Raw genomic sequence first — 25401 nt, forward strand, 5'->3', positions numbered from 1 at the left:
TTTTTCAGTGCTAGAAACTGTACCTGGGGTTTTGCATATGTTAGAATAATGTTCTACTACTGAGCTATCCTCCTAGCCCACACCACAAACCTTCTAATTTTAATGTATGTACTCATGTGTATCTAGCTTATGGATGATGTACTAGGGGACATGGTTCCATAGATATTTCGTTATATAGAGCAATACAATATATTAAAGTTTTCTATGTGTTAAAATTCTTAGCTCCTCTTTCATGTTAGTCACTTTTCTCAGTTTCCTTGTTTCCTCATTCCCTTGGAAATGGAAGACAGTCTGTACCAAGAATTACTTCTTTAGAGTTGTGTTCTATGCCTGTTTAAAACTCAGCTCATGGGCCAGCAAAAAGGTTTAGTAGATAAAGGTGCTTGCCACTAAGCCTAGAGACCTGAGTTCATTCCTTGAAACGCACATGACATAAGGAGAAAACGGGAGTCCTGAGGGTTATCCTCCATACCTGTTCCTATATATGCTGTGGGCATATACACCCACAAGTATGTACACACATATATACACAAACACAAATAAGTGAACACAAATTTAGTAACAACAAAAAGGCCTCTGAGATGTGGAAGAGGACAGACCTGGAAATCAATGATAGGATCTGTCATATGCTCTTGCAGGAAAGGTAATTTAACGTGTGGAAATTACTGTTTCGTGACAAATAATAAATAAACAGAGGGGCTAGAACCAAGAAAGGCTTCCTGGAGAAGGGAGCCTCTGGAAATGGCTGGAATTACACAGGCAGGGATGGAACTAAAAGGAGTTCCCAGTGGAAGAACAGGAGGGAGGAATGGACAGCATGACCCCACAGGACTGGCAGGATGCAGAGACCAAAGTTAACACTGCATTGCTGTGCTGAGGAAGCAGGCAGTGGGCTCGAAGGGGTCATGCAGTAGCCTTGCCAGACTTGAGGCTGAATCTCAGAGGGCAGAGCAGAGGAAGGAAGTAGGGTCTGTCTCTGCATTGCCTCAAAGATTCACCCAACCTTGAAGGTAGGTGCTTGTTGGCTCTAGGTGGGTGGCGATGGTCCAATGGTAGTCTTATGTTAATGGTATATCCAGCCTTGACTGGTCATCCTAAGGGTGATGGGGTCCAGCATCTCCTCAGATATCCCTATAGTATATTTCTAGAGATTCAAGGATCCTGAAAAAGGAGCCTGTTTCTTCAGAGCTCCTCTGCTTGCCATCAATTAATGAGTACATCCAGTCTTGCAAGACAGGAAATGGACATTGGCTGTTAGGGATCCACTGCTAACACTTGCTAGATGTGATAGCACCCCTTCCCGTGCACATGGTACCAAACTTTACCATCTGTAATATCTGTAGTAGAGTATTTGCAGGTGAAATGCTCAAGGAACCAGGTGTATTCCCTGAATGATCTTGTATTCCCAGCATTCTAGAGGCTGATGCCGGAATAGACTAAGTTCAAGATCATTCTTGCCTACATATCATGATCCTGTCCCAAAAACCAAAAAAGGGGGAACCCCCACTACACATTTAGAAGTGGCAAGTGGTCCAGGAAACCAGACCAGCAGATTCTTCATAGCTTATTATATTCTCTTTGTTTATACTTGAAATTTTCAATTTAAAAAGTTATAAAAATGGGTGCTTTCAGAATTTTTAAAAACTTGGCTTGAGGCAGTTAAGCATGAATTTTGAAGAATGTGACCTTGTCTTTCAGATCCAATGCAGTCAGCTTGAAGAGACAATTCAGTCTTCTACAGAAGAAAAGGAACTCTTCTATTACAGAGGGGTATAGGAGCAAGTTTATCTCCTGTTTGGAAATCTTTGGCCCCTCAAGGTTTATTTAGAGAGCACAGGGTTCCCAGCAACACTTGTGTAGCAAGCTGGCTTCAATGCCTACTGTACCTGGGCTCTGAGTCTGTCTGAAAGAAGAGCAGCACCCAGGGGACTGCTGAGAGAACCATGGATGAAGGAAGAGTCAGCAGCAAAGGATAATATGAACTGTGGATAAATCTGCCTGAAGTGGAGTACTTGAAAAAAAAATTGGCAAGTTATACCTTATCTGGGGTACAAGTACTACATTGATTGCCTCCAGACAGACACAAAGCTCTTGTAACTCATTAAGGCTTCTAGTCCCTAAGTAATCCTGTTTCTTTACTTATTTCATCTGATCCTATTCTGCAAGCATTCTGTCTGCATCCCTGGTTTCTGTTTGAAAGGACCCTGAAACTTCTATTTCTAGAATAACCAAGGCCCCTAGCCAGCAACCGCTTCCTGTTCAATACCAGTCTAGGTCTATATACAATCAACCAGTCTAGGTCTATATACAATCAACTCTCGTAGGGATCCTCATCTCCCTTCCTCTAAGCCTTGCTCTGTAGTCACTGGGGCATCTCTGGCTCATTTCCCTCCCTGTAGGCTACTCCCAGGGGCACTGAAAGGCCTTATCAAAATAAAAGAAAGAAACAAAACAAAACAAAAACAAACAAAAAAAATACATAACTTCCTAGCCAAAATTCCTCCTTCCTTCCTTTCTTTTCTTCTTCTGATTCTTCCTCTCCGGTCCCTTCTTTAAGACAAGGTTTCTCTGTGTTGGTCCCAGGCTACATTCTGTTGATAGCTCTCACCCAAGCCCCATCCAAGGCTGGACTACCATTCTGCCAGTCCCTCAGATCCCAACCAGTTGCTATTTGGCAGTCTGGATGCCCCACAGGACTCAGCCATGCCCTAACTCGGCTCTCTACTAATCTTGGGTAATGGTGACATTATTTACCTAACACATTTCCTGTGTTAGGCTTCAGGTACTGCTTCAGCTCAGTGCAACAGCGCCCCCTGCTGGCATTGCTTTCTGGATGGTTGGTTGGTTGGTTTGTTGGTTGTTTGGCTTCCATAGCACGCCATTTCTCTGACCACACTACTTCAAGACATGTTGTTGTCTGATCCTATTTCCTAGCAAACTATCTTTAGAGAAGATACACACACACACACACACACACACACACACACACACATTTGGTTACTGCAGTGATATTTCCACATTAAACTCACCAAAGGTGTCTGTACCTTTCACTTTCCCTGTCTACAGGACAGTTACTTCAAAATCTGGTTTTAAAAAAGTATCACTGCAGCCCAAAGAGACAAATTAGAAAAAAATACCTACCAAGTGGCTCGGTGCAGCCATAGGTGAACACTACACAGAATTAACAGAGAAGCATGGGCTAGAAAAATGGCTCAGCATTTAAGTGAGCTTCCTGCTCTTCCAGAGGTTGCAAATTCATTTCCCAGCACCCATGTTGCCAACTGTCAACTGACTGCGACTCCAGCTCCAGGACAATCCAGCACACAAACATATGGCATATACAAAGACACACATATATACAAATTGTGCATAGACAAGATCAGGATTAAAAATCAACGTATATCTGCAATTCCAAAACCCAGGAAGAGGGCAGATCTCTAAGAGTTTGAGGCCAGGTTGGTCTATGTAGCAAGTTCCAGACCAAACAAAACTGATTTTTTGAGATCCGGTCTCAAAAAATAAAAGGTAGGAGCTAGAGAGATGATTCAGCAGTTAAGAACTCTTATTCTTGCAGAGGACTCATGTTTGGTTCCTGGAACCCACATAGTGGCTCATAACCATCTAAAATTCCAGCCCCAGGAATTCTAGTGCCTTATGACATCCATGAGCACTAGATATACCAGTGGTGCTTGTACATACATGTAGGCAAAATACTCAACACATAAATCAAGAAACCACAATATGGGCAAAGTCTCCATGTGGAGTCTTACTACTACTTAAAGCTATCAAAATGTTTCTATTGCATCATAAGTTTGTAATTTTAGCAATACTACAATAAGGGGAAAAATGAAATGATATCACATTCTTTTTATAAAGTGCAAAATTTAATCTTCAGTTGTTAGCTCCAGTAAACAACATATGTCAAATCCTCCCTGTTTCCACCCAAGGACAAGCGAAAAAGGCTATTTTTTTTTTTTTTTACTTAAATGTCTAACAATAAGATTTAAAAAAAAAAAAAAAAAAAAAAACAAAGTTTTTGCAAACATGTTTCCTGGTAAAGTTTGAGTGCTCTGCAACTATACTAAGAAAGGTGGCCTTTCATAATTAATGTAACTAGACATAGGAATGCATCATTGAGACATTTGCGCTTATTTGGCAATTTTAAAATTTCAAATTAAGAGAGACTAACAACAGTGTCCTTGATGATGTGGCCAAATTCCTTTACTGCAGTCACTTGAACACTGTCCAGTTTTGGCCTCTGAAATTTGATTCTCGTGTTCCTTTTCCAATATATGACAGCATCATTGGGTTGGGGGTTTAGTCTAGTGGGAAAGCAATGCCTGGCAAATGCACGGCCCCGGGTTCTAGCTCTAGCACTGTAAACAAAAGAACCAAAGACACTGATAGCAGCAGTTAGTCCAAGAGTACTAATGGCTGATGTTTGTTGAATGTTTCTGCCTAGAGCTGTATAAGGGTTGGTGGAGTTGTCTACTCAAGTGTAAAAATCTATGAAAAACCCTCATAATAGGCAAAAATCTCAAAGGCCCCAAAACATTTTTCTTTTACAAGTGCAACTGCAGTATCTCTTGAATGACCTTCTAGACAATTCTGAAGAAAACATAGCAGTTAGGCTCAAAAAGTAAAATCTCTCATGAGGAATTCAAGTTGTTTTTTTTTTTCTAGAAGAATAAAAAGCAAACTTTGAGGCAGCTTTCTGGAAATAAACTGTTAAGTTTATGGCTACAGTGAGACTAAACAGGAATGAACAATGAAGGCTTGCATGTGCTGATCTGTGTGGCTCCTACCATTAAGACAGTAATTAAAATTAAAACACTGTCCAGCACTGGATCAAATTGGCAGGAAGAAAAATCACAATTGTTTTTACTAAGATACTGTATAATGTCAATGGGTAATAGAAATAAAAGAGAAGTTCTGTAGGGGCCACAGCAAGATATTGTGAACAGTCAGACCTTCAGCATCTGTTCAGCTGCTGCTAGATGAAACAGGAAGTTTTCTGTTGCGAGTGGGAATCGCTTCTGCTTCAGTGCCTCAACATTGAGGACGACTTTTCCTCCATCATCTGATACTTCTGAGAATGGTGCCAGGTGAGTGAAGATTTCTTTTGTTTTTAGGGCAATGTCCTTTAATAGAACAGGAAAATACAGTGTATTAGTATCTAAGAATGTGAATAGTTATTTCCTAAGGTTCTTCTATTAGATTAACTTCATAGATTTTTTTTTCTTTTTCCTGAAACAGGGTTTATCGAGCTATCCTGGAACTTACTCTGTAGACCAGGCTAGCCTCCAACTTAAGACATTTGCCTGCCTCTTACCTTCCAAGATTTTGGATTAAAGTTATGTATCACTATGTCCATCTCTCATGAATTCTTAAATCAAAATAACTTAGGAAATCAATGTCATAGATGTGTTTATAATCATTTTAAAGGCATTGTGGAGACCAGGCATGGTGGCACATGACTTTGATCCTAGTGAGAGGCAGAGGCATGTAGAAGTATTTAAAGCCAATCTGGGGCTACATAGTGAACCTTATTTCAAAAGAAAATCTAAGTGTGGTGACTTTTATTCCCAATACTCAGAAGTCAGAGACAGGCAGATCCCTGAGTTTGAGGATAGCCAGAACTATACAGAGAAACAAGGGGCGGGGGGGGGGGGGGGGGGGAAGATTCACAGACCCAGGTAAAAGCTAGGTACCAAGCCTGACCATTTTGAAATGGATCCCTGAGACCCACATAGTGGAAGAAGAGAAATTAATTCCTGAAAGTTGTCCTTTGTGCATGTAGTGACATGTACTCACATGCACACACACACACACACACAATTAAAAAGGTACAGCTGCCATGTCACACTATTTCTAGGTTTTTACCATTCCAACAGGCACTGTACCCTACTTCTTCCTCTGAATTTACCTATTCTGGTACTTTCTACATAGAATCATGTACCCGCCACTTTGTGATTGGCTTGTATAGGTAACCACAGTTGTTTCAAGTTCATGAGTGTTAGAGCCATGCTGGCATTTCACAGCTCTCCTTTCTATCCTCTGGCTCCTTTCTACCCTGTCTTCCACGTGATGATCTCTGTACCTTATAGGTGGTAATACAGATGTCCTACTTAGGGTTGATCATTCAGTCACTTATTCTCAGCACTTTGATCAGTTTGAGTTTCCACATTAATCATTACTCATTGCAAAATTAAATTAGAAAGCAGGCTTCATGAGGGCAGGATTTTTCTCACATTGAATCCACATTGGCCATGGCAATAGGAACACTGAACAGATAGTTAGACTCCAGAAGAAATGTGTCAGATGGGACCTGGTGAGTACTTCTCACAGATGCTCCCATAGTTAAATATATGAAGATAAGCCTAGGCTTTGAGGTTGAGCCCAGACAGGGAGTGTATTTCTCAGTAGACAGCTAGGAAAAGGAAAAAGAACAGTGAAGCGACTGGAGTAGCCTTGGGTCAGGAAAGGGGCTTCAAAAAAACTCAGGAAATAAAAGCGATTTGCTCTCTTAGGCTGGTAAGGGCAGAGAATAGGCTGCCAAACCAGTGCATATGAACACTCTGTTAGCTTAACAGGCTGACCTCCCCCAGGGGAGCTGGTTCTTCAGATTTCAAAAGTGGAGACTTGATTCCAAAGTCACTGTTTCACTATTTGTTCCTCCATGAAAATTCCTGCAGCAAGATGAAATGCACTGGTGGCTCTCAAAGGCATTCCAGCCCACTCAGTGGTTACAGTTCTCACCACTGGGGATGGTCAGCTTCAGGACTAGCCCCTGTAATGACGCACCCCCAAACACCCCTCCACCATCATGTTGATCACTACAAACACTAATGCCAGCTGACACTGATGTCCTGAGAGTAAGCCATGAGGCTGCTGCTGAAGGATGCTTCACAAGGCAGATCAGGGTTTACCTGTATAACCTGGCTGTCTGACTTCTCTGGGTCTTCTGCAGACTGCACAATTAGTTGACCAATTTCTTTATGCAGTTTGCCCATCGTCATGGCCTCTGATCAAAGCAGAAAGAATGTTATATGAAGACTTAGAAGATTACACAATAAAAAACAAACAACAAAAACAAAACAAGCCATTCAACTGAAAATCTGAAAGACTAAAGAACTTTTCAAAAGGCAGCAGATAACCTTCCAAGTTTCCATTTTATTCACAACCTAACTGTAATAGCAGGATAGAAGGTATGCTCAATGCCAAACCAGATTTCCCTTCACATCTGCTTGATAAACAGTGAAAAAAACCCTGACTACAAGTGAGCTGGGACTTGCAGGGGGAGGGGAGAACTTGACTGTCTCTTCTTTTTTTGTTTTTTTTAAAAAGATTTATTTATTTATTATATATAAGTACATTGTAGCTGTCTTCAGACACACCAGAAGAGGGCATCAGATCTCGTTTCAGATGGTTGTGAGCCACCATGTGGTTGCCGGAATTTGAACTCAGGACCTCTGGAAGAGCAGTCAGTGCTCTTAGCCATTTCTCCAGCCCCAAAACTTGACTGTCTTGTCCAAGTATTTACAGTTGAGAATCTAAGTGACACATGCATTTAATGCTTGCATTCCAAGGCAGAGAAGGACTTCTCTCTGTGAGCTGTAGGTCAGTTTGGTCTACATAATGAACCTAGTACAGCTAGGACTATGAAGACAGACTCTGCCACAAAAATTAAGTACGTTTTTCTAGCATGACTGTTGTGAAACAAGAGCTTCCTGCACAGGTCCCCGGGTGCCATCATAGCATACAGCATATTCAGACCCTTGGGAATATGCAAAGGAAACCACTTGGTCATATCAATTATAGATAGTGGTCTTGTTGTCAGGGAAAGTTATGTGTTTCACTACAAGGGATACTATTCAGACGGTGCTGACTGGAATAAGGGTGCTCTGCAGATCACAGCAGAAAGCAGGCAGTGCCACCCTTCCTGGTTATGGCCATGACCATTTTTTAAAAAAATCACTTTAGTGTTACAAGAGGTAATATTTCCTATGGTTGGGTTCTACTTTCATTTTTCCACATGAACATGGTCATGTTGAAATTTTAAAACAAGTAACAAAGAGAACAATTCTGACCTTACTCATTTGAAGTTGCTAGATTAAACCCGCACAGCATCAGACTTTTACACAGGGTCCTAACAGTCACATTCAGCTGTTCCCACATTTAGGAAGTGGTAAGAGATCACACAAAAGTTATGAACAGCAATCCCACCTGGCTTTCTAACACATGTAGACCTACAGGAATTAATCATATTTTCTGAACACAGAGAAATTCCTCCAGCTCTAACAGATGCCAAGCAGGCTCTCAAATACTGGCTTTAGAGAGGGAGGCAGCACAAAACATACAGCTGCTTGGCTTGTACCTCATGTCAATACTGGAACAGAGAATAAAACAGAATAGTCAGAATAAAATGGAAAAGTCACCTTTTGCAAGTGGAGCGATGGTGATCTCACTATCTGCCAGATTCACAAACACGTCGTAGAGGTCTGGTCTGTTGCTCACCTCCAATTCTACAAAGCCAGCAATGTAACCTGCATTGCAAATTGATCAAATTACAGGAGCAGGAAGAAATGTAGTGAAGGTCTCAGGAGACTGACAGTTCACTGGCTGCTGTTCTTCAAGGAACATTAACTACATCAGTGGCACTCAGCAGTTGCTATATTTTTGTCAGATGCCTGAAGGAAAACACATAGCTCAAAATGTTCTAAACTTTAAGTTCAGTGAACAGGCTAAAATATAGCATTTACTCTTTGATCAGTGCTATTTAGGTCAAGAAAGTCAGAAAGTAGATAACTTTTTAAAAAGCCCACCCCCAGCTGGGCAGTGGTGATACATACATTTAATCCCAGCACTCACGAGGCAGAGTTCAAGGCCAGCCTGGTCTACAGAGTAAATTCTAGGACATCCAAAGCTACACAGATAAACTCTGTCTTGGGGAAGAAAGAAAGAGAAAGAGAGGTGGGAGAAGGGAGGGAGGGAGGAAAAAAGGAAAGCGGGGAAAAAAAAGAAGGGAAAAAGAAAGGAGGGAGGGAGGGATGAAGCCTATACCCATGCACTTGTATGTGTTTCTTTGAGTGTTCTTTTTCTCTTAATCCTCATATACAAAACACATGGAAAATATTTTTTTATTAAAAAATCCAACTCTGGTTTAAAACAAAAAAATGTCAGAAAGCAACATGGACTCAGCCATTGTCTTTGTTTCAGATCTTTGTCCCAAGGAAGCCACAACCTCATGGATTGGCTGTCAGGATGACACAAGGGTCATTCCTGAGTGCTATCAGATAACTGCTAACAGAGTCAACAAACTAGGTGCTGTTTAGGGAAATGGTTCCCATATACTGGTTATTTTAGAGAGCAAGTTAATTATAAAAACATGAGGGTTTTGTTGTTTTACAGTGCTGGTTACTGAGCTGGGGCCCTCATACATGCTAGGGTAGTGCTTGAATCTCAGCCATACGCTTAGGACTTGGGGACTAATTTACCACTGCTAACATTTTACATTCTCTAGTAAAGAAAGCAAAAATGTTAGCAACAAAATCAAAACCTGCTATTTAGTTCTTGGCACAAAAAAGTGAATGGCTAAATAAACAAAAAAAGCAAACAACGCAACAACAAAGAGACTAAAGAAACCAACCCTAACCCTAACCCCACTCCACCCCACCCCGCCCCCCCCCAAAAAAAAAAAAACTCAAAAAAAAACAAGGGCTGGAGGCTGGCTCAGCAGTTAAGAACACTGACTGCTCTTCCAGAAGTCCTGAGTTCAGTTCCCAGCAACCACAGGGTGGCTCACAACCATCTGTAATGGGATCTGATGCCTTCTTCTGGTGCATCTGAAGATAGCCACAGTGTACTCAAATATATAAAATAAATAAATGTTAAAAGACTAAAAACTAAAGGATAGAGGGATGATTCGGCAGTTAGAGCACTGGCTGCTCTTACAGAAGACAGGGATTAAATTCCTAGAACCCACATAGTGGCTTATAACCACCTGTAACTCCAATTCCAAGCCTCCACTGGCACTAGGCACACAGTGGTTCACAGATATACATATAGGCAAAACATTCATAGATTTTTAAATAACAAATATTTTTAAAAAGGAAATTAAATTCCAAAATCAGACACTATGTATAAAAATAACCCCAGGCATAATAAGGAACTAGATGGAAAAGAAAAAAAAAAAATAAGAATGCATAAGCAACAAAGAATACATAGGAAACAGTTTTTCTGAAACAAAATATAAAATACTAAAACCACAGAGGTCTAATAAATTCCAACAAATTAAAATTAAGAATTTGTGGAGCCAGAGATATGGCTCAGTGGATAAAGGTGCTTGTTTCCAAGCATGATGACCTAAGTGTGATCCCCAGACATACACAGTGAAAGAAGAGAATCAACTGATACAAGTTGTGACAAAGCAAGCATGCAGCTGAACCACTACCAGCATGCACACACACAGACACACACACAAATGTGCATGCTATATATATCAAAAAGAATTCTACTCATCAAAAGATACTTCAAAGATAATGAGCCACACAATCAAATGGAAGATTTTAAAACATGTATAACAATAATAGTCATATCCTGAATAGATAAAGAAATTCTATAGACCAAAAAGAAAAACTTAATTTTAAAAAAATGAGTATAAGAAAGCTTTTTCCACTATAGAGAAAACATATAAAATACATGTAGATGTATTTACCCTCACCAGGAATCAGAAAAACTCACATTAAAACTATAACAAAATGCCCTTATAAACTCCAAGCTGACAAATATTTCAATCTATCAGCAGCAAGAACAGTTAAGGGTGAGAAGTAACAGAATCTCCCCTGTAATGCTATGGAAGGCAAACTGGAATAGTCTTTGAGGGGCACACTTGGTATTAGCCAGTGACTTGAGTTAAACCAGCAATTCCAGTACACAGTGTTTAATGAAAAGTCTTACATATATTTACCGAGGATGCATAAGAATGTTTAAAGCACATCGTTTTAAAAATGGTTAACTATGGCCAGGTGGTGACACACCTTTAATCCCAGCACTTGGGAGGCAGAGGCTGGTGGATCTCTTGAGTTCAAGGATACCCTAGTCTACAGAACAGGTTTGAGGACAGCCAGGGGTACACAGAAATACCCTGTTTCCAAAACCAAACCAAACAAACAAACAAACAAAAAACCTATGGGCTAGAGAGATCACTCAGTTGGTAAAGGTGATTGCCACCAAGCCTGATGACCTGAATTCAATCCATGGGAGTCCCATGGTAGAAGGAAAGAACCAATACTCATGAGTTGTCCTTGATCCCATGCATATGCAATGGCACACATACACCTATCTATACACACACACAAAATAAATAAAAATAAGTTTTAAAAAGTAAGTAATGAGAATGTCATTCAGTGCACTCCAATGCAAATAGAGAATGAACAGACACGGATGAATCTCACAAAAATATTAAATACTAAACAGAGAAAAAAAACAAGCCATACAAGATTTCATCTTTTGCATCCATGCACTGAGCATGGAGACTAATGTTTACACATGAAGGGCCAGAGAAGGGATGTAAGGAAATGTAAGGAACAGAGAAGCTCTGGGGAGGAAAACAGGCAGAAAGACTGGTGCTCCAGAATATCACCAAGTGGTACTTCATCTGTCTAGTACCTTATAGCTACAAAAACATTATTTTATCTGTTGCTCAGGATTGAACTCAGGGTTTTGAACATGCTAGGCAAATATTATCTACCACTGAACCATATCTCCAACCATATGTATCTTGAAAAATATATTACATTGATTGATTATTGATATTCATGACAGAGTACATATGGAGATCAAAGTACAACTTACAAGTGTTGGTTCTTTCCTTCTATCATGTAGGTCCTGGGGATCAAACTCCATTATCAAGTTTGGTGGCAAGTGTCCTTACTGATGAACTAGCAGTCCAGCCTCAACCCTTTGTATTTTGCATGACAGAAATATTTCATAATATAAAAGAAAAGAACATCATCACCTTTTTACAAAGTTACCTTTAAAATTTTTAAATTACATTCTTTTCTTATATGCATGTGTTTGTGTGTATGTATGGGAGTATGCATATGCCACAGCATTCATGTAGAGGTCAAAGACAACCTCTGGGAGTTAGTTCTTTCCTTCTGCCATGTGGGTTTCAAGGATCACACTCAAGCCATCACACTTGGGGGTTAGTGCTTTTACCAGTAGATCATCTCATTGGCCCTAAAAGAATATTTAATGGCATAAAAATGCAGAGGGTGTAATAGCTTAAGTTAAAAAAGAAGTCTGTAGAAAATTAGTATTTCTGTAGCTATTAGTAATAAAGTATTATTAAATTATTCTCATGTCTTATTATCATAAATGTATAATAATATTCTTAATGACTGATTATAAAAAAAAAAACATGAAGAGGCTCAAAATAAAATCTAAGCATTCAACATCAAATTAACTGGGCTGGAAAGATGGCTCAGCAGTTAAGATCACTGACTACTTACTCTTCTGGAGCTCCTGAGTTCAATTCCCAGCAACTACATGGTGGCTCACAACCATCTGTAATGGGATCTGATGCCCCACTTCTGGTGTGTCTGAAGGGAATGACAGTGTACTCACATATATAAAATAAATCTTTAAAAAAATCAAATTAGCTGATTAACTTAGGGCTATTAATAGTTCAGTGGCAGTGGCTTTGCTTAACATGCCTGAAGCCCTGAATTCAATTTCTAGTACCAGTGGGGGGAAAAGTTAAAATGATAATTTTGTGTATTTTAACCACAACTTTTTTTTTGCCTTTTTTAGAAAAAAATTTTTTTTATTAATTTTTATTTATATGAGTACACTGTAGCTGCCTTCAGACATACCAGAAGAGGGCATTGGATCTCATTGTAGATGTAGAGCCACCATATGGTTGCTGGGAATTGAACTCAAGACCTCTGGAAGAGCAGTCAGTGCTCTTCACTGAGCCATCTCTCCAGCCCTTAACCACAACTTTTAAATGTGGGGGGGGGGATCACTGTAATTTCCCCCCCAAAAAAAGTTTTATTACTCATTTTACCAATATGTACACACCCCACCAACACAAGCACATATACCAAACAAACATAAGCAGAGTCTTTTCTCCCCTGAATGTTTTCATGTACCTGTGCACATCTGTAGGCCTTCCAGTTCTTCAACATGAAGGTGCACGTAAGAATGCAGGATGGTCCAATCCTGTCGATGCCACACCAGGGCAGGCAGAGTCCTAAGGAATAAAGGCAAAAACTCAGTTATATATTTGCTGGCCTTGGACACTTGCCTGTTCCTTTTCTCAAGAGAAAACTTTCAGGATAAAGTTCTGTAGATGGCTAGTCAGGAACAGAGAAGAAACCAAGCCTTAAATGTACTAATACCTCTGGACTTGACAATAAAGCACTGCCTGGATGTATGTCCATGTAAGTATGAGTGTGTTTTGGGACAAGGTATTGTACCCTGCCTGGCTAAGAACTCACTATGTAGCCCAGGATGGCCTCAAACTCAAGACAATCCTCCTTCCATAGCCTCCAAAGTTCTAGGATTATAGATATATGCCACTAAACCCAGAGGAAGGCCACATTTAAATTACCCGTTGGAACAGACTGGCTATAAAACACTCAAGGTGAATGTGATGATTTGTATGTGCTTGGCCCAAGAACCTCAGAAGCCAATTTAAGAAGAATGATGTAGGTGGGAAAGTGATGAGGTAAAGCCAAACACAGAGGGAACAGATAAAAATGCTGGCCTTCTCACCTCAGACAGGACAAACAGCCCAAAGATGATCATTTTAAAGTAGGCATATAGGGAGAGAGGTACTTACTTGTAAAGCACATTACATAAATTATTCCCAGTATTGAAAACAAGTTCATCAACTTTGTATTACAATCCTTGTTTTACAGACAAAATGATGGAGGTTCATAACAGCCAGTATCTTTTATATAGCCACAGAGTTAACAAGTTGCCATGTTATGATTTTAACCCAGGACTTTGTCTATAGAGCCTTTCCCCCTTTTCATAATCTCACCATTTAGCCTCTGCCTCATTTTTCTCTTTCATAAGACATAAAAATACTTCCTTGCATTTTTTATCATGAGTAAGATTAATAATATAAGGTGTCTTATTTATTCCCATTTCTTTCTTCCTTCCTTCCTTCCTTTCTTTCTAGTCTTCCTTCCTTCCTTGTATCCCTCCTTCCTTTCTTCTAATTTACTTAATAATGTTCTTCTGCACATACACCCACATGCCAAAAGAGGGCATCAGATCCCCTCATAGATGGTTGTGAGAAGTTGCTGGGAATTAAACTCAGGACCTCTGGAAGAGCAGCCGGAGCATTTTCTTTCAAACAAGTTTGCTAACTCATTGTATCTGCCAAAGAAATAGTTGTAATCGTCATTCCTTTAGGTTCTTGGTTTTAAGGTTTATTTATTTATTTATTTTATGTAAATGAGTGCTCTGTCTGCATGTATGTGTAGATGCCAGAAGAGGTCATCAGAGCTTCTTACAGATGGTTGTAAGTCACCGTGTTGTTGCTGAGAAATGAACTCAGGACCTCTGGTAGAACAGCTGGTGCTCTCAACCACTGAGCCATCTCTACAGCCCCCAATATTCCTTTAGGGATATGTGCACACACTACTCCAAGTACCCAACCCACATACATAAATATATACACCAAACAAATGTTAAGTAGAAACTTTTCTCCCCTGCTCTAGACTATCTATGTACATCTTCAGGCCTCTTTCTTTTCTTTTCCATTTTTTTTTTTGTTGTTTTTGTTGTTTTTTTCAAGACAGGGTTTCTTTGTATAGTCCTGGCTGTCAAGGACTTCATGCTGTAGACCAGGCTGGCCTCAAAGTCAGGGATCTTCCTGCCTCTATCTCCAGAGAGCAGCCTCTGTCTTCCAAGTGCCCTATTCCCAAAGTCAAATAAGAATCTTTCTGGGGCTGGAGTGATGGCTCAGCTGTTAAGAGGACTGACTGCTCTTCCAGAGGTCCTGAGTTCAATTCCCAGCAATCACATGGTGGCTCACAACCATCTGTAATGGAATCAGATGCCCTCTTCTGGTGTTTCCGAAGACAGTGACAGTGTATTCATATACATAAAATAAAGAAAGAAAGAAAGAAAAAGGAAAAAAAAAGAATCTTTCAAACTCAGTGATCCTGAATCAAAGTTCTAAAGTAAATCACAAAAATGGCATTTTACTCAGACTAACTCATATTCTTTTTATCCAGCATGTAATAGAACACAGCACACAGTAGCATCTGATATCTCCAACTGTTAGGAAAACTTACACTTTTTAATAATTAATGATAGTACCTGGTGAACTCCTGAACAGCTTCTATTTTGGGGTGATAAACAACAATTCGCTTTTTCAGCATCAACGCTGTGTGTAAGATAATAGTCTCCATTCCAAATTGAGATACAATATCTTAAAATAAAAAGATAACATTACATTATGGCATAAAGTTTTCAATAAATAGAATTCTTGTCATATAAGTACAAAATTGTTTTAAATAAACCAAATACATTTAGGCAAATGCTATTAAGTGCAGACATACTTCATTTGGTGGATGGGTATGTTTATTCATGCATGTTTACCAGGATCTATATCATAGTTGCCAGCAATGCCCCATAGGGACTCTGCTGTATGTACAGATGAAACCAGACTCCTAAAGAAGTACAACAAATAATACAAAGGAGAACCCACATTTTTCAGTGCCATAAAAACATCTTAAAGAATACCCAATTTCAATCCAACCCTCAGTAGCCACTAAAGACAGCAAATGGAGAGCAATGGGCACTGTTAAGGATGTGAAGGAGGCAACTCCACCTTTAGAGGACCCCCAAGGTCCTTATCTCTAGGAGAAAGAGCTAATGACTAGGATGTGAGAAAAGAAAAACTATGCAAGTCAGTGGAGACTGTGAGCCATGAATTTAGTGAAAAGAAAATTTCTATAAGAGACCCAATGTAAAAAAGATTGTTACAAAATATGTTTTCCTTTGACAGAATTCTAAATCAGTAAGAGTTGATGTACTCTTCTGTGTTGGAAGTGCAGGTTAAAGTGACCTTGGCTTGGAGCTTTTGTTGTTGGCCGGGGTTTTCCTTCTTTTTTCTTTCTTACCTTTGATGGAGCCAGCAAGGTATGCCTTTCGACCATCAAAGTCTCTGCTAAGGAAAGAGCCATTTTCTTCACTCTGGCAGATCCCCTTGGTGAGAACTGCAATATAGCTCTCCATCATTTTAACTGGACTTCCATATTTCAAATATATTCTGTGAGAAAGGACAAAAAGTGACAATGTTTTTTATACAATATGAGTAATGTGGAGAAAGGCACCAAGGGTAGGCACTGGTATTTTCTAGATTATAAAGTAACCTGGCAGCATTTCCAAATATATAATAAACCAGCCTATAGCATTTCTTCTCTAAGTTACTTTGAAATACAACACTTGACAGATGTGAATTATTTCTCTGAGGAATGCTCTTCTCTACCATCAGATGTAGTCCCTACAGGAGAATTAATAGTGGCTTACCAAGGCTATGTTACTCCCAGAAATATTACATTCTTATTTCTTTTTATGATTTATGCTCATTAACTGGTATTCTCAGATATGCAACTCTGTTTTATTGCCTTGACTTCCTTTGACAAGGAGTTCAAGGTATGGTTCTCAGAAAAAGCAGTAATTAGCTACAGAACCTATGCTTATTATAAGCAATCTTAGAGGTAACTACATTTAAATGATTAAGAAATTCATGCTCTTTAAAGTTTTCAGTGATAAATACATCTATCATCAAGTAAAAGACTTCCCAAAAATGCTGACAGGAAGACAGCTGCATTCAGAACCCAAATGAAGTCTCTTTTGCTTCAAATCCCTTCCTGTAAACAAAGGCTACTTCTCTTTTATTTATAGACACTGATCCATTTGTTTGTTTGTTTAGAGACAATGCCTCTCTGTTTACTCTGGCTATTGTGGAACTTGCCATCTAGACCAGATTGGCCTCAGACTCAAGAGAGATCCACTTGCCTCCACCTCCTGAATGCTGGGATAAAAGGCCTAAGCCACTATGTCTGGCTTAGAGCTACATTTTGCTTGAGAAACTTGACAGAAGCTATACTTCAGTAGGTTATATTGGGATATACTTCAGTAGTCAAGAGTAGGCCTAGTCTGCTTGGACCCTTGAATTTGATTGGCAGCACTGAAGAATAATAAAAGAAATTACTGGACATACTTTGCCTTTCAGAAGCTGATGTAATAGAAAACAGAAAAAATTAAACTAAAAACTGATATTTTATATCTGACTACTTGAAAATCATATTTATTATAGACTAACTGAAAAAAAAATCTAGTTGAACTGATTACTAAATGCTTACTTACTATTTCAAGATACAAACTGAGAAAAAGGTGAAGAGCAATAAATATAGTGAGCTCTTAGGTATGGCCCCCAACCCACTAATTTAAACACAAGCTCATATGTAAGTTTGTTACATGGGTTATGTGAACTGGGACTGGGGAAGAGGCAGGAAGGAATCTTGAATTTTATTGTAGATTCCTCTGTATCACTTTAAAAAACATTTACATATTTTTCCTTTATGTGCATTGATGTTTTGCCTAAGGATGTTGGATCCCCTGGAGCTGGAATTACAGACAGTTGTGAGCTGCCATATCGGTGCTAGAGACTAAGGAAATGCATCCAGTGCTCTTAAGCACTGTGCCATCTCTCCAGCCTCATAACTGATACTTTTTTATTATATGATTCTTAATAAAAATGTGTCAACATAATTAACAAAAAACCAACTATAGTAATGGAAAAGCCAAACATAAAATTGATGAAATAACAACCCTGGGCTATGAGAGTCAAAAAAGAACAACCCCCTTCAAAAGACTGGGAGAATCACACAGTGTATCCCAGAGGACCATGTTCAGACAGTAACCCTCAAGCCTGCCATACCTGGCGTGTACAGCAGATTCCAGGTGTGCACAAAACCCCACTAGCCAAAGGAACTAGGTGATGCCACCCAGGAACTGAAGCCTTTGTAAGTGGCCTCTGCTATATGTCATAGGAAACACATCTGCCTGATTCACTCCCCAGAAATGAATACAAGCACCTCTACATTTACCTCACCATCACTCCCCAGAAATGAATACAAGCACCTCTACATTTACCTCACCATCATGAAAAAGTATTTGTCCATGAGTGTGTACAAAGATATCAGACACCCGTGTGGGGAACACATGTGAAGCTAAGCATGTGGAAACAGGAAGCAGGAGGACAGAGGAAGTGGCTGGCAACTGCCGAGTCATTATGTCTTCTGCCCTGTGACAGGAGAGGAGCACGTAAAATGCCATAACACTATGCACTACAGAAACTAGACATCTCATCAGCTTTGGTATCTGAAGCGACACTGCCTTCTGAACTAAATTTGTTTCCTTCATGTGGACATTTGCTGGGTCACTATTAAATGAGATCTTTATTTTGGTGAATTAGCATTTAACAAAATTTTCATACAGACCTACACAATATCCTAGTGAAGGCGGCGTATTTTTCTGGGTTAAAATCTTTGGCGGTCAGAACAATAGAAAAATGAGTCACCTGTTCAAAAGAAAGAAACAAACAAAAGCACAGTTTTTAAAGATACTAAATAAAATTCAATAGACACTTGCTATAACAGATTAATTGTATTAATCTATTCTAACAAACCTCTTGGACACAATGCTTTTCTATTCTTGTTTTATTTTGGGACAGTCTTGCTATGTAACCCATGTTGGTCTCAAACTTGAGATCTTTAGCCTCAGCTTTCTAAGATCGGAATTATATGTATATACCAATGTGATCAATTAAAAAACATATATTTTAAATTATTTCTAAATCTAAAACACTGTTGTGATATGAAAGGTACTATAATTCAAAACTTGGGCTATATTCACCTCAGGCTGTGTCAAGATTTTTCAGAAAGAAATGAAAGAGGTAGAGTGATGGCTTGGCAGGTCAAGCATTTGCTACTCTTGCAGAGAACCCAAGTTTGAGTCCCAGCACCCACAGAGCAGCTCACAACCACCTTTAACTCCATATCTAGGGGTCTGATACCCTCTTCTGGCCTCTAAAGACATCTGTACTCACATGGGCATGCATGCACACAAATAAAAGTAAAAATAAAATTTGAAAAAAAAAAAAAAAAAAAAAAAAAACAAATCCATCACACTGAATGAGTCATGCCATCACAATCTGTAATGGAGGCACTTGGGAAGTAAAGACAGAAGGATCAAGAGTTTAAAGTAAGCCCCAGCTATATAGTGAGTATGAGGCCAGCCTGGGCTATAAAAGACTCTGTCTCAAAACAAACCATTAAAGAAAAAAAGAACTTATTGACTAACAATCAAAGATCTTAGAATATATGAAAGCTTCCAAACTTACATTTTTTAAGACTCCTATAACTGTTTCTAAATGATTTTCCTAGTTCATAAAAGAAAAACAGTTAATGCTATTCTTTGTATTCTGGACATACTTCATCTGGTCCCATTATGGCTCAAAAGTTAACCCTGAAAAGTGAAAAGAGACATCCCAGGTACCTCAGGGACTTGTTTCCTTATTCTTTCTCTTGGAAAACTATGCTTTAAGTTAGAAGCCATATAATTTAGTTGGGCAGTGGTGGTGCATGCCTTTAATACTAGCACTGGGGAGGCAGGAGTAGGTGAATCTCTGAGTTTGAGGCCAGCCTGGTATACAAAAAGAGTTACAGTACAACTAGGAATACACAGAGAAACCCTGTCTGGGGGAAAAAAAGGTAAAAAGAAACCTCATAACATATTCACCAAGTCACACTGATACTTAACTACTATAGTAAACATACCAATAAAAACCAAAATATGAAAAGATTTTCTCACTAATCATTTTAAATTCATAATGTATCTTAATCATCTACAAGTAAATTAAAAAATTCTTTACTCTACCAAAAATAATTATATTCTTTAAAACAGTTTTTAAGGGGCTGAAGGGGAAGTTCAGTACTTAAGAACACTGGCTACACTTCCAGAGGATCTGGGTTCTATATCCAGAATCCACACGGTTTTATAAATGACTATTTCTAACTCCAGTCCCAGGAGATCCAACAGCTTCTTCTGATTTTTTTGCAAGCAGTAGACACACATATATTTATACAGACATACATTCATGCAAAACACCTCTACAAATAAAAATAAATTTTAAAAAATTAAAAAGTTCTTGACTAGTTCTTTACTTTTGCAGCTACCGCTGTATCACAACTGCTAAGCAAGAACCACAAATGGTATTTCAATGGTGTTTCAATGCACCTTCTCTCATTCAGAGGAAGATCATGTCTTCCCCTCTTTCTGGAAGCTAAGGCGGAAGTATAATGTTGGGTCTATGTCCATTCAAAAGGATAATGAAGTTTAGGTTGTTCAAGGACACACAAAGTCCAGCAGATGGCAAAGTGATCCAAGTGAACAGGAAGAAATACATCATCTACACTGAACAAGTACATCGAGAAAAGGCTGATAGCACAACTAACTGTGCATGTGGGCATCCACCCCAGCAAGGTGGCATCACCAGAGTAAAGTTGGACAAGGAGATGCTGGAGAGGAAAACCAAATGCTGACAGGTGGGGAAGGAGAAGGGCAAATACAGGGAAGAAATGACGGAGGAGATGCAGAAGTAGAACATTTCATACGTGACTTCATTAAAGATTAGTTAAGTTAAAAAAAAAAAAAAGGTTATGACTAGCCTGGAAGGCATTATATAGTTCAGGCTGGTCTTGAATTTTGTAATCCTACTGCCTGAAACTCCTAAGAGTTAGGATAACAGGCATGTGTTATCACTCCCAGCTTCTAAAATAGTTTTGTATTTTTCAAACAGGTCTTACTATATAACGCAGGCTAGCCTGGAACTCCCTATGGAAACCAGGCTGGCCTCAAACTCACAAAGATCCACCTGCCTCCCAGGTGCTGAGATTAAAGGTGTAATACACCATACTCAGCCCTAAAATAGTTTTCAACTATAGAAAACACTTCGTACTTTTTTTCTTTAATAAATGTAAAGCTAGGTGTGGTGGCCTACATTTTTTCCCTGATTTTATTTATTTATGTATGTGAGTACATTGTAACTGTCTTCAGACACACCACAAGAGGACATCAGATCCCATTACAGATGATTGTGAGCTACCACGTGATTACTGGGAATTAAACTCAGGACCTCTGGAAGAGCAGTCAATGCTCTTAACCTCTGAGCCATCTCTCCAGCCCCACTTCTCACTTTTATGGCTTTGAAACTGCCTTATATCTCTAGTCTGTAACTGTAACTATGATATGGAGAGACTGTATATCCTTAAACTGTTCAGCATGCAACTAACAACCTTCATACAATGAATGGAATGCTAAAGGGAATGGTTTCAGTAAAAATAATATCTAATGTTTTCAAGTGTGTATCAGACAGAATCTTAAGCTTATATTCTTAAATCTCTTTAGATATTTTGTTTTTGTTTGTTTTTTGACCTTGAACCAGGCATACCTTTTTTAAAACTGAAGAATCTGGAACTTCGACTGTAGTGACATAAAACCATGTTCTTCTGTACTGACCAAAGACAAAAGGGTGGAGAAGATTGTTTTCATCAGTTAAGCAGCATTTTCGAAGCAGCAGATTCCTTAATGAGGCTGTCGTGGAAGGATAACACCATACCCACAGAACTTCTCCATTAGTGTCCTTTTCTATGGTGGAAAGATGGTCACTGTGAGAATGTCAAACAGCAGCAAGGAAGTAAGTTGATTGGTTACTCAGAAACATTTTGTGGAATCAGTTTTAACACCACACTTTACAAAGCAACCCAGATAATAAGACTCAACATTTCTATGAACTCATGATTTGCATTTTCTTGGTTGTTTTTGTTTATCACCCAAGCTAGTCACATGGGCATACCTATACAAATAAAAGTAAACATGGCATCACCATCATTTTGTTTATAAGCATTTTGTTTGTAAGCTAAGCAAGTGAAAGTGCTTGCTACTAAGCCTGATCTGTGCTTGATTCCCCATGTCACTCATGGTCAAAGGAGAGAACTGGCTCACAAAAACTGTCCCCAGACATCCATGTGACATGCACAAATAAATAATTAAACCTGTAATGAAAAACTAGACTAAGATATTTGGTAAGATTCTCTATCATCTCTCACGAAATGCTTATTGACTTATGTTTTTATGCAACTGGAAGAATCTTTAATAAAAATACACAGAAAAGAGTTATTAGAGGGGAAAATGAAGAGACCTAGGTATATAGGCTGAGCCGTTTGAAGCCGAGTTTGATCCTTAATCCCAATTCTCCAGTAATGAAGGAGATTGTGAAATTTTCTTTAATTCATTTTACACATACAGTATAAATTTAAATTTCACATTTTTCTCATTGCTGGGGACTAAACCCAGTGCGTCTTAAATGCTAAGCAAGAGCTCTACCATGATGCCAAATTTTTAGAATAACAATAATAAAAGCTACCCAATCTTGTACTTTTCTCACCAAAATAAATACCCCAATTAAAAAAAGGAAATAAAGAACTCGAGGGCCTGGCTCAGTTCCAAAGTAGTTGGTAATTATAGATTTGTGTCACTATGCCTCTGATAACCTCTTTACTTAGAAACAAATACTTTGTTCTGAGACAGGATTTCCCTGTGTAGCCCTGGTTTTCATGGAACTTTCATAGACCAGGCTGGCTTTAAACTCAGAGATCCACCTGCTGCCTCCTAAGTGCTGAGGTTAAAAGCAGGCCACCACCACCTAGCTTAAAAATAAATATTCTTTAAGTGCATGTAAAAAATAAAATCTAAGAAAAAAAGAAAATTAAAAACTAAAGAGCTGTTGAGCAGGTAAATATGTTGAGTTTTTTTAGTTTTGTTTGTTTTGTTGGGAGAGAGTTTTTCTTTGTAGCCCTGACTATCCTAGAATGCCATAGACCAGGCTGGGTTTGAATGCAGAGATCTGCCTGCCTCTGCCTCCTGAGTGCTAAGATTAAAGGTGTGCATCAACCCCTGGTAATTTGTAAGTCATTTTTATCTTCACAGTTTAACTCAACCTTAATTATGAAGTGCTGACAGGTCCAAGAAGCCTGAGGTACTTAGGTTTTGTTTTCAAACAGTTTAAAAATCACATTAGAAACGAATACAAGGAAACTACAGGTAGCTCTGCAGTTAAGAGCACTGGCTGTTCTTCAAGAGGACTGGGTTCAATTTTCAGCACCTACATAACAGCTCACATCTGGCTCCAGGTCCAGAGGATCAGATGATCTCTTCTGACCTGGGATCCAAGCATGCACAAGGTGCACAAACATACAGTCAGGCAAACATTCACACCAAAATAAAATTAAATTTTACACAAAAAGAAAACGTGAATCCAGGATAAAGACACTGTTGAGCTCCTGAAAAATAATTACATCAGTTATTTGGTAAGCCTAAGCAATGCGATTGTACTCTGCAAGGAAGAATGGTGTCCTAAGTGTATTAGAATCTCAGGAGAGAAAGTATTCAAAGGAATTCATAAAGTTCCATTCATTCATGCAGTGTGGTGCCGTCGCCTACCACCTGCTTGGACTGCACAAGGCTCACACATAGTTTGGACTGTACATTAATAAGAATTTCCTCCCTATGAATTCCTATTAACTAGCCGCGGTCCCACATGTGACCATGAAGGAACTCAACGTATATCTGGATCAACGGAAACGAAGTTCTCCACCGTAGGAGTAGAGAGGCTCGGAGTCACCCTGCACGAGTTCCAACAACGCTCCGCCACTTCCCGGTGTGTCCTGCCAATAGCACCCAGAACTCCCGGAGTGTCACCCATACTACCGGGGAGCCGCAAACAAGCACAGCACGGCCCTAACTCTCCAACCCTAGTCCCATAGCGGGCGGTCAACCTAAGTATCGAGCCCCACGCGCCCGCCCGCCCGCAGGGCCCACGTCAGCCCCGGCGCTGAGGAGGCCAAAGTCCTCAGCCCAAGTCTAGCTCCTCCGTGGAGAGGCAGCCCCGGGAATCCCAGAACCCAGGCGGAGCTGCGGCATGGCCTGGCGGACAGAGAGCCTGCGTCCTCACCGATCAGCCCCACTCCGAGCATCAGCTGGGTATCCATTGCTACAACCGCAGCCATCTTCCGCCGCTATCCGGGCTCCGCACTGCAGGTCCCACCCCTCCTCTTGGCCACGCCCACACACAAGTCCCGTCCCTTCCGGCAGGGCTCAGCAAGCTCTACAGGTGCCGAACCAGGCTTCCTCTTCTGGCCAAACTTCTTGCAAACCTACACTTAGGTCCTTGTTCCTTCACAGGGACACATCCAGCCATTTCACCCCTCAGTCTAGTACCTTAAAGATGGAGTGTCCGTTCACTGTTTCATTACAAAAACAAGTATTAATTATGTAAGTGGTGCTGCTCTGAAGGGACAGGCTAACCCTACAGAAGTGTTAGTTCCCCCAGTCCAAGTGTAAATAGCTCTGCTCTGGCAGGGTATGATGTCGTCCCCAGCTTTATCTGTTCCGAGAGGTATTCTGACAATCCTTTGGAGCCTCCAATCCTGGGAGCCAAGAAGTACAAAGTCACATCACAAAACAAAACTCACACAAAAGATTTATTTGGGGGAGGAGAGGGTGAATCCAGGAGTGTGGCTGACTATTCTGCAGGAAATTGAGTAAAAGGCAGGATATATATGAGGTTTCTTGGGAGGCTGGGCTTTTCAGGGTAGAGATTGGTAGGATTTCAAATCTCCACTTTAGGGCCAGCTCCAGGATTTGTGGGAATCTTTCTTGGCCCTGGTCTTAGGCTAGGGGTCAGAGTGTTCTTTCCAAGGCCCTTTTTTACCCTACATAATATGTGCTGGGAATGCTCAACATGAGTCTTCTGGAAGAGAGGTATATACTCTACCCCTAAGCTATCTCTTCAGCCCACAATGTGCCCTTGTGGTGAATAAAAATTGTCCCCATAGGGGATTCAGAGACTCATAGGAAGTGGCACTACAAGAAGGTTTGGCCTTGTTGGAGTAGGTATGGCTTTGTTGTAGGAAGTGTGTCAGTAGGGAATGGACTTTGAGGTCTCAAAAACTCAAGCTAGACCGAATAGTTTAGTTTCTTTTCTTGCTGCCTGAGAACTCTCTCAACTCCTTCTCCAGCACACCTCATCTTAGATGTTTACTGATAAAATAATTTTTTTCCAGACAGTCTGGTCATGTAGCTCAGGTTAGCCTTGAGCTTGAATTTTGTACCTTGACTAATACAAAGCGTGTAATTTGCTGTGAGGAATTTGCAAAAAATGTCTAAAGAGAACTAAAGGAACCATTCCCAAAGAATTGAAGTCCATTGTGATGTTCTGGCCAGAGAAGAAAGGATGTATCCTGG

General features: G+C 39.8%; 2 protein-coding genes across 3 annotated transcripts in view; one reads left to right on the forward strand and one right to left on the reverse strand.

Annotated features, from left to right (window-relative positions):
• Positions 1-3883, forward strand: part of SFXN4 (sideroflexin 4) — a 22441-nt gene extending 18558 nt beyond the window's left edge. The window contains exon 14 of the mRNA XM_080913220.1: positions 1699-3883. Within this exon, the coding sequence (XP_080769346.1) occupies positions 1699-1776 (78 nt within the window). The 3' untranslated portion in view covers positions 1777-3883. The remainder of the gene's footprint in view (positions 1-1698) is intronic.
• DENND10 (DENN domain containing 10) lies at positions 3884-24184 on the reverse strand. Of its 2 annotated transcripts, XM_080913219.1 has the most exons (10): positions 24110-24158; positions 21716-21764; positions 21548-21605; positions 18537-18616; positions 16149-16297; positions 15343-15454; positions 13158-13258; positions 8439-8546; positions 6930-7024; positions 3884-5141 (listed from the first exon to the last, which is right to left on the reverse strand). In XM_080913219.1, exons 2-10 carry the CDS (start codon positions 21730-21732, stop codon positions 4965-4967), a joined length of 897 nt encoding a protein of 298 aa, XP_080769345.1. In that variant the 5' UTR covers positions 21733-21764; positions 24110-24158; the 3' UTR covers positions 3884-4964. The 2 variants fall into 2 exon arrangements, with proteins under 2 accessions (XP_080769345.1, XP_080769344.1); XM_080913218.1 differs by having other exon boundaries at positions 21548-21744; positions 24110-24184.
• Between the last annotated feature and the right edge of the window lie 1217 nt (positions 24185-25401).

Source organism: Micromys minutus (genome assembly GCF_963924665.1).
Source record: "Micromys minutus genome assembly, chromosome: 2".
Taxonomy (NCBI): Eukaryota; Metazoa; Chordata; class Mammalia; order Rodentia; family Muridae; genus Micromys; species Micromys minutus.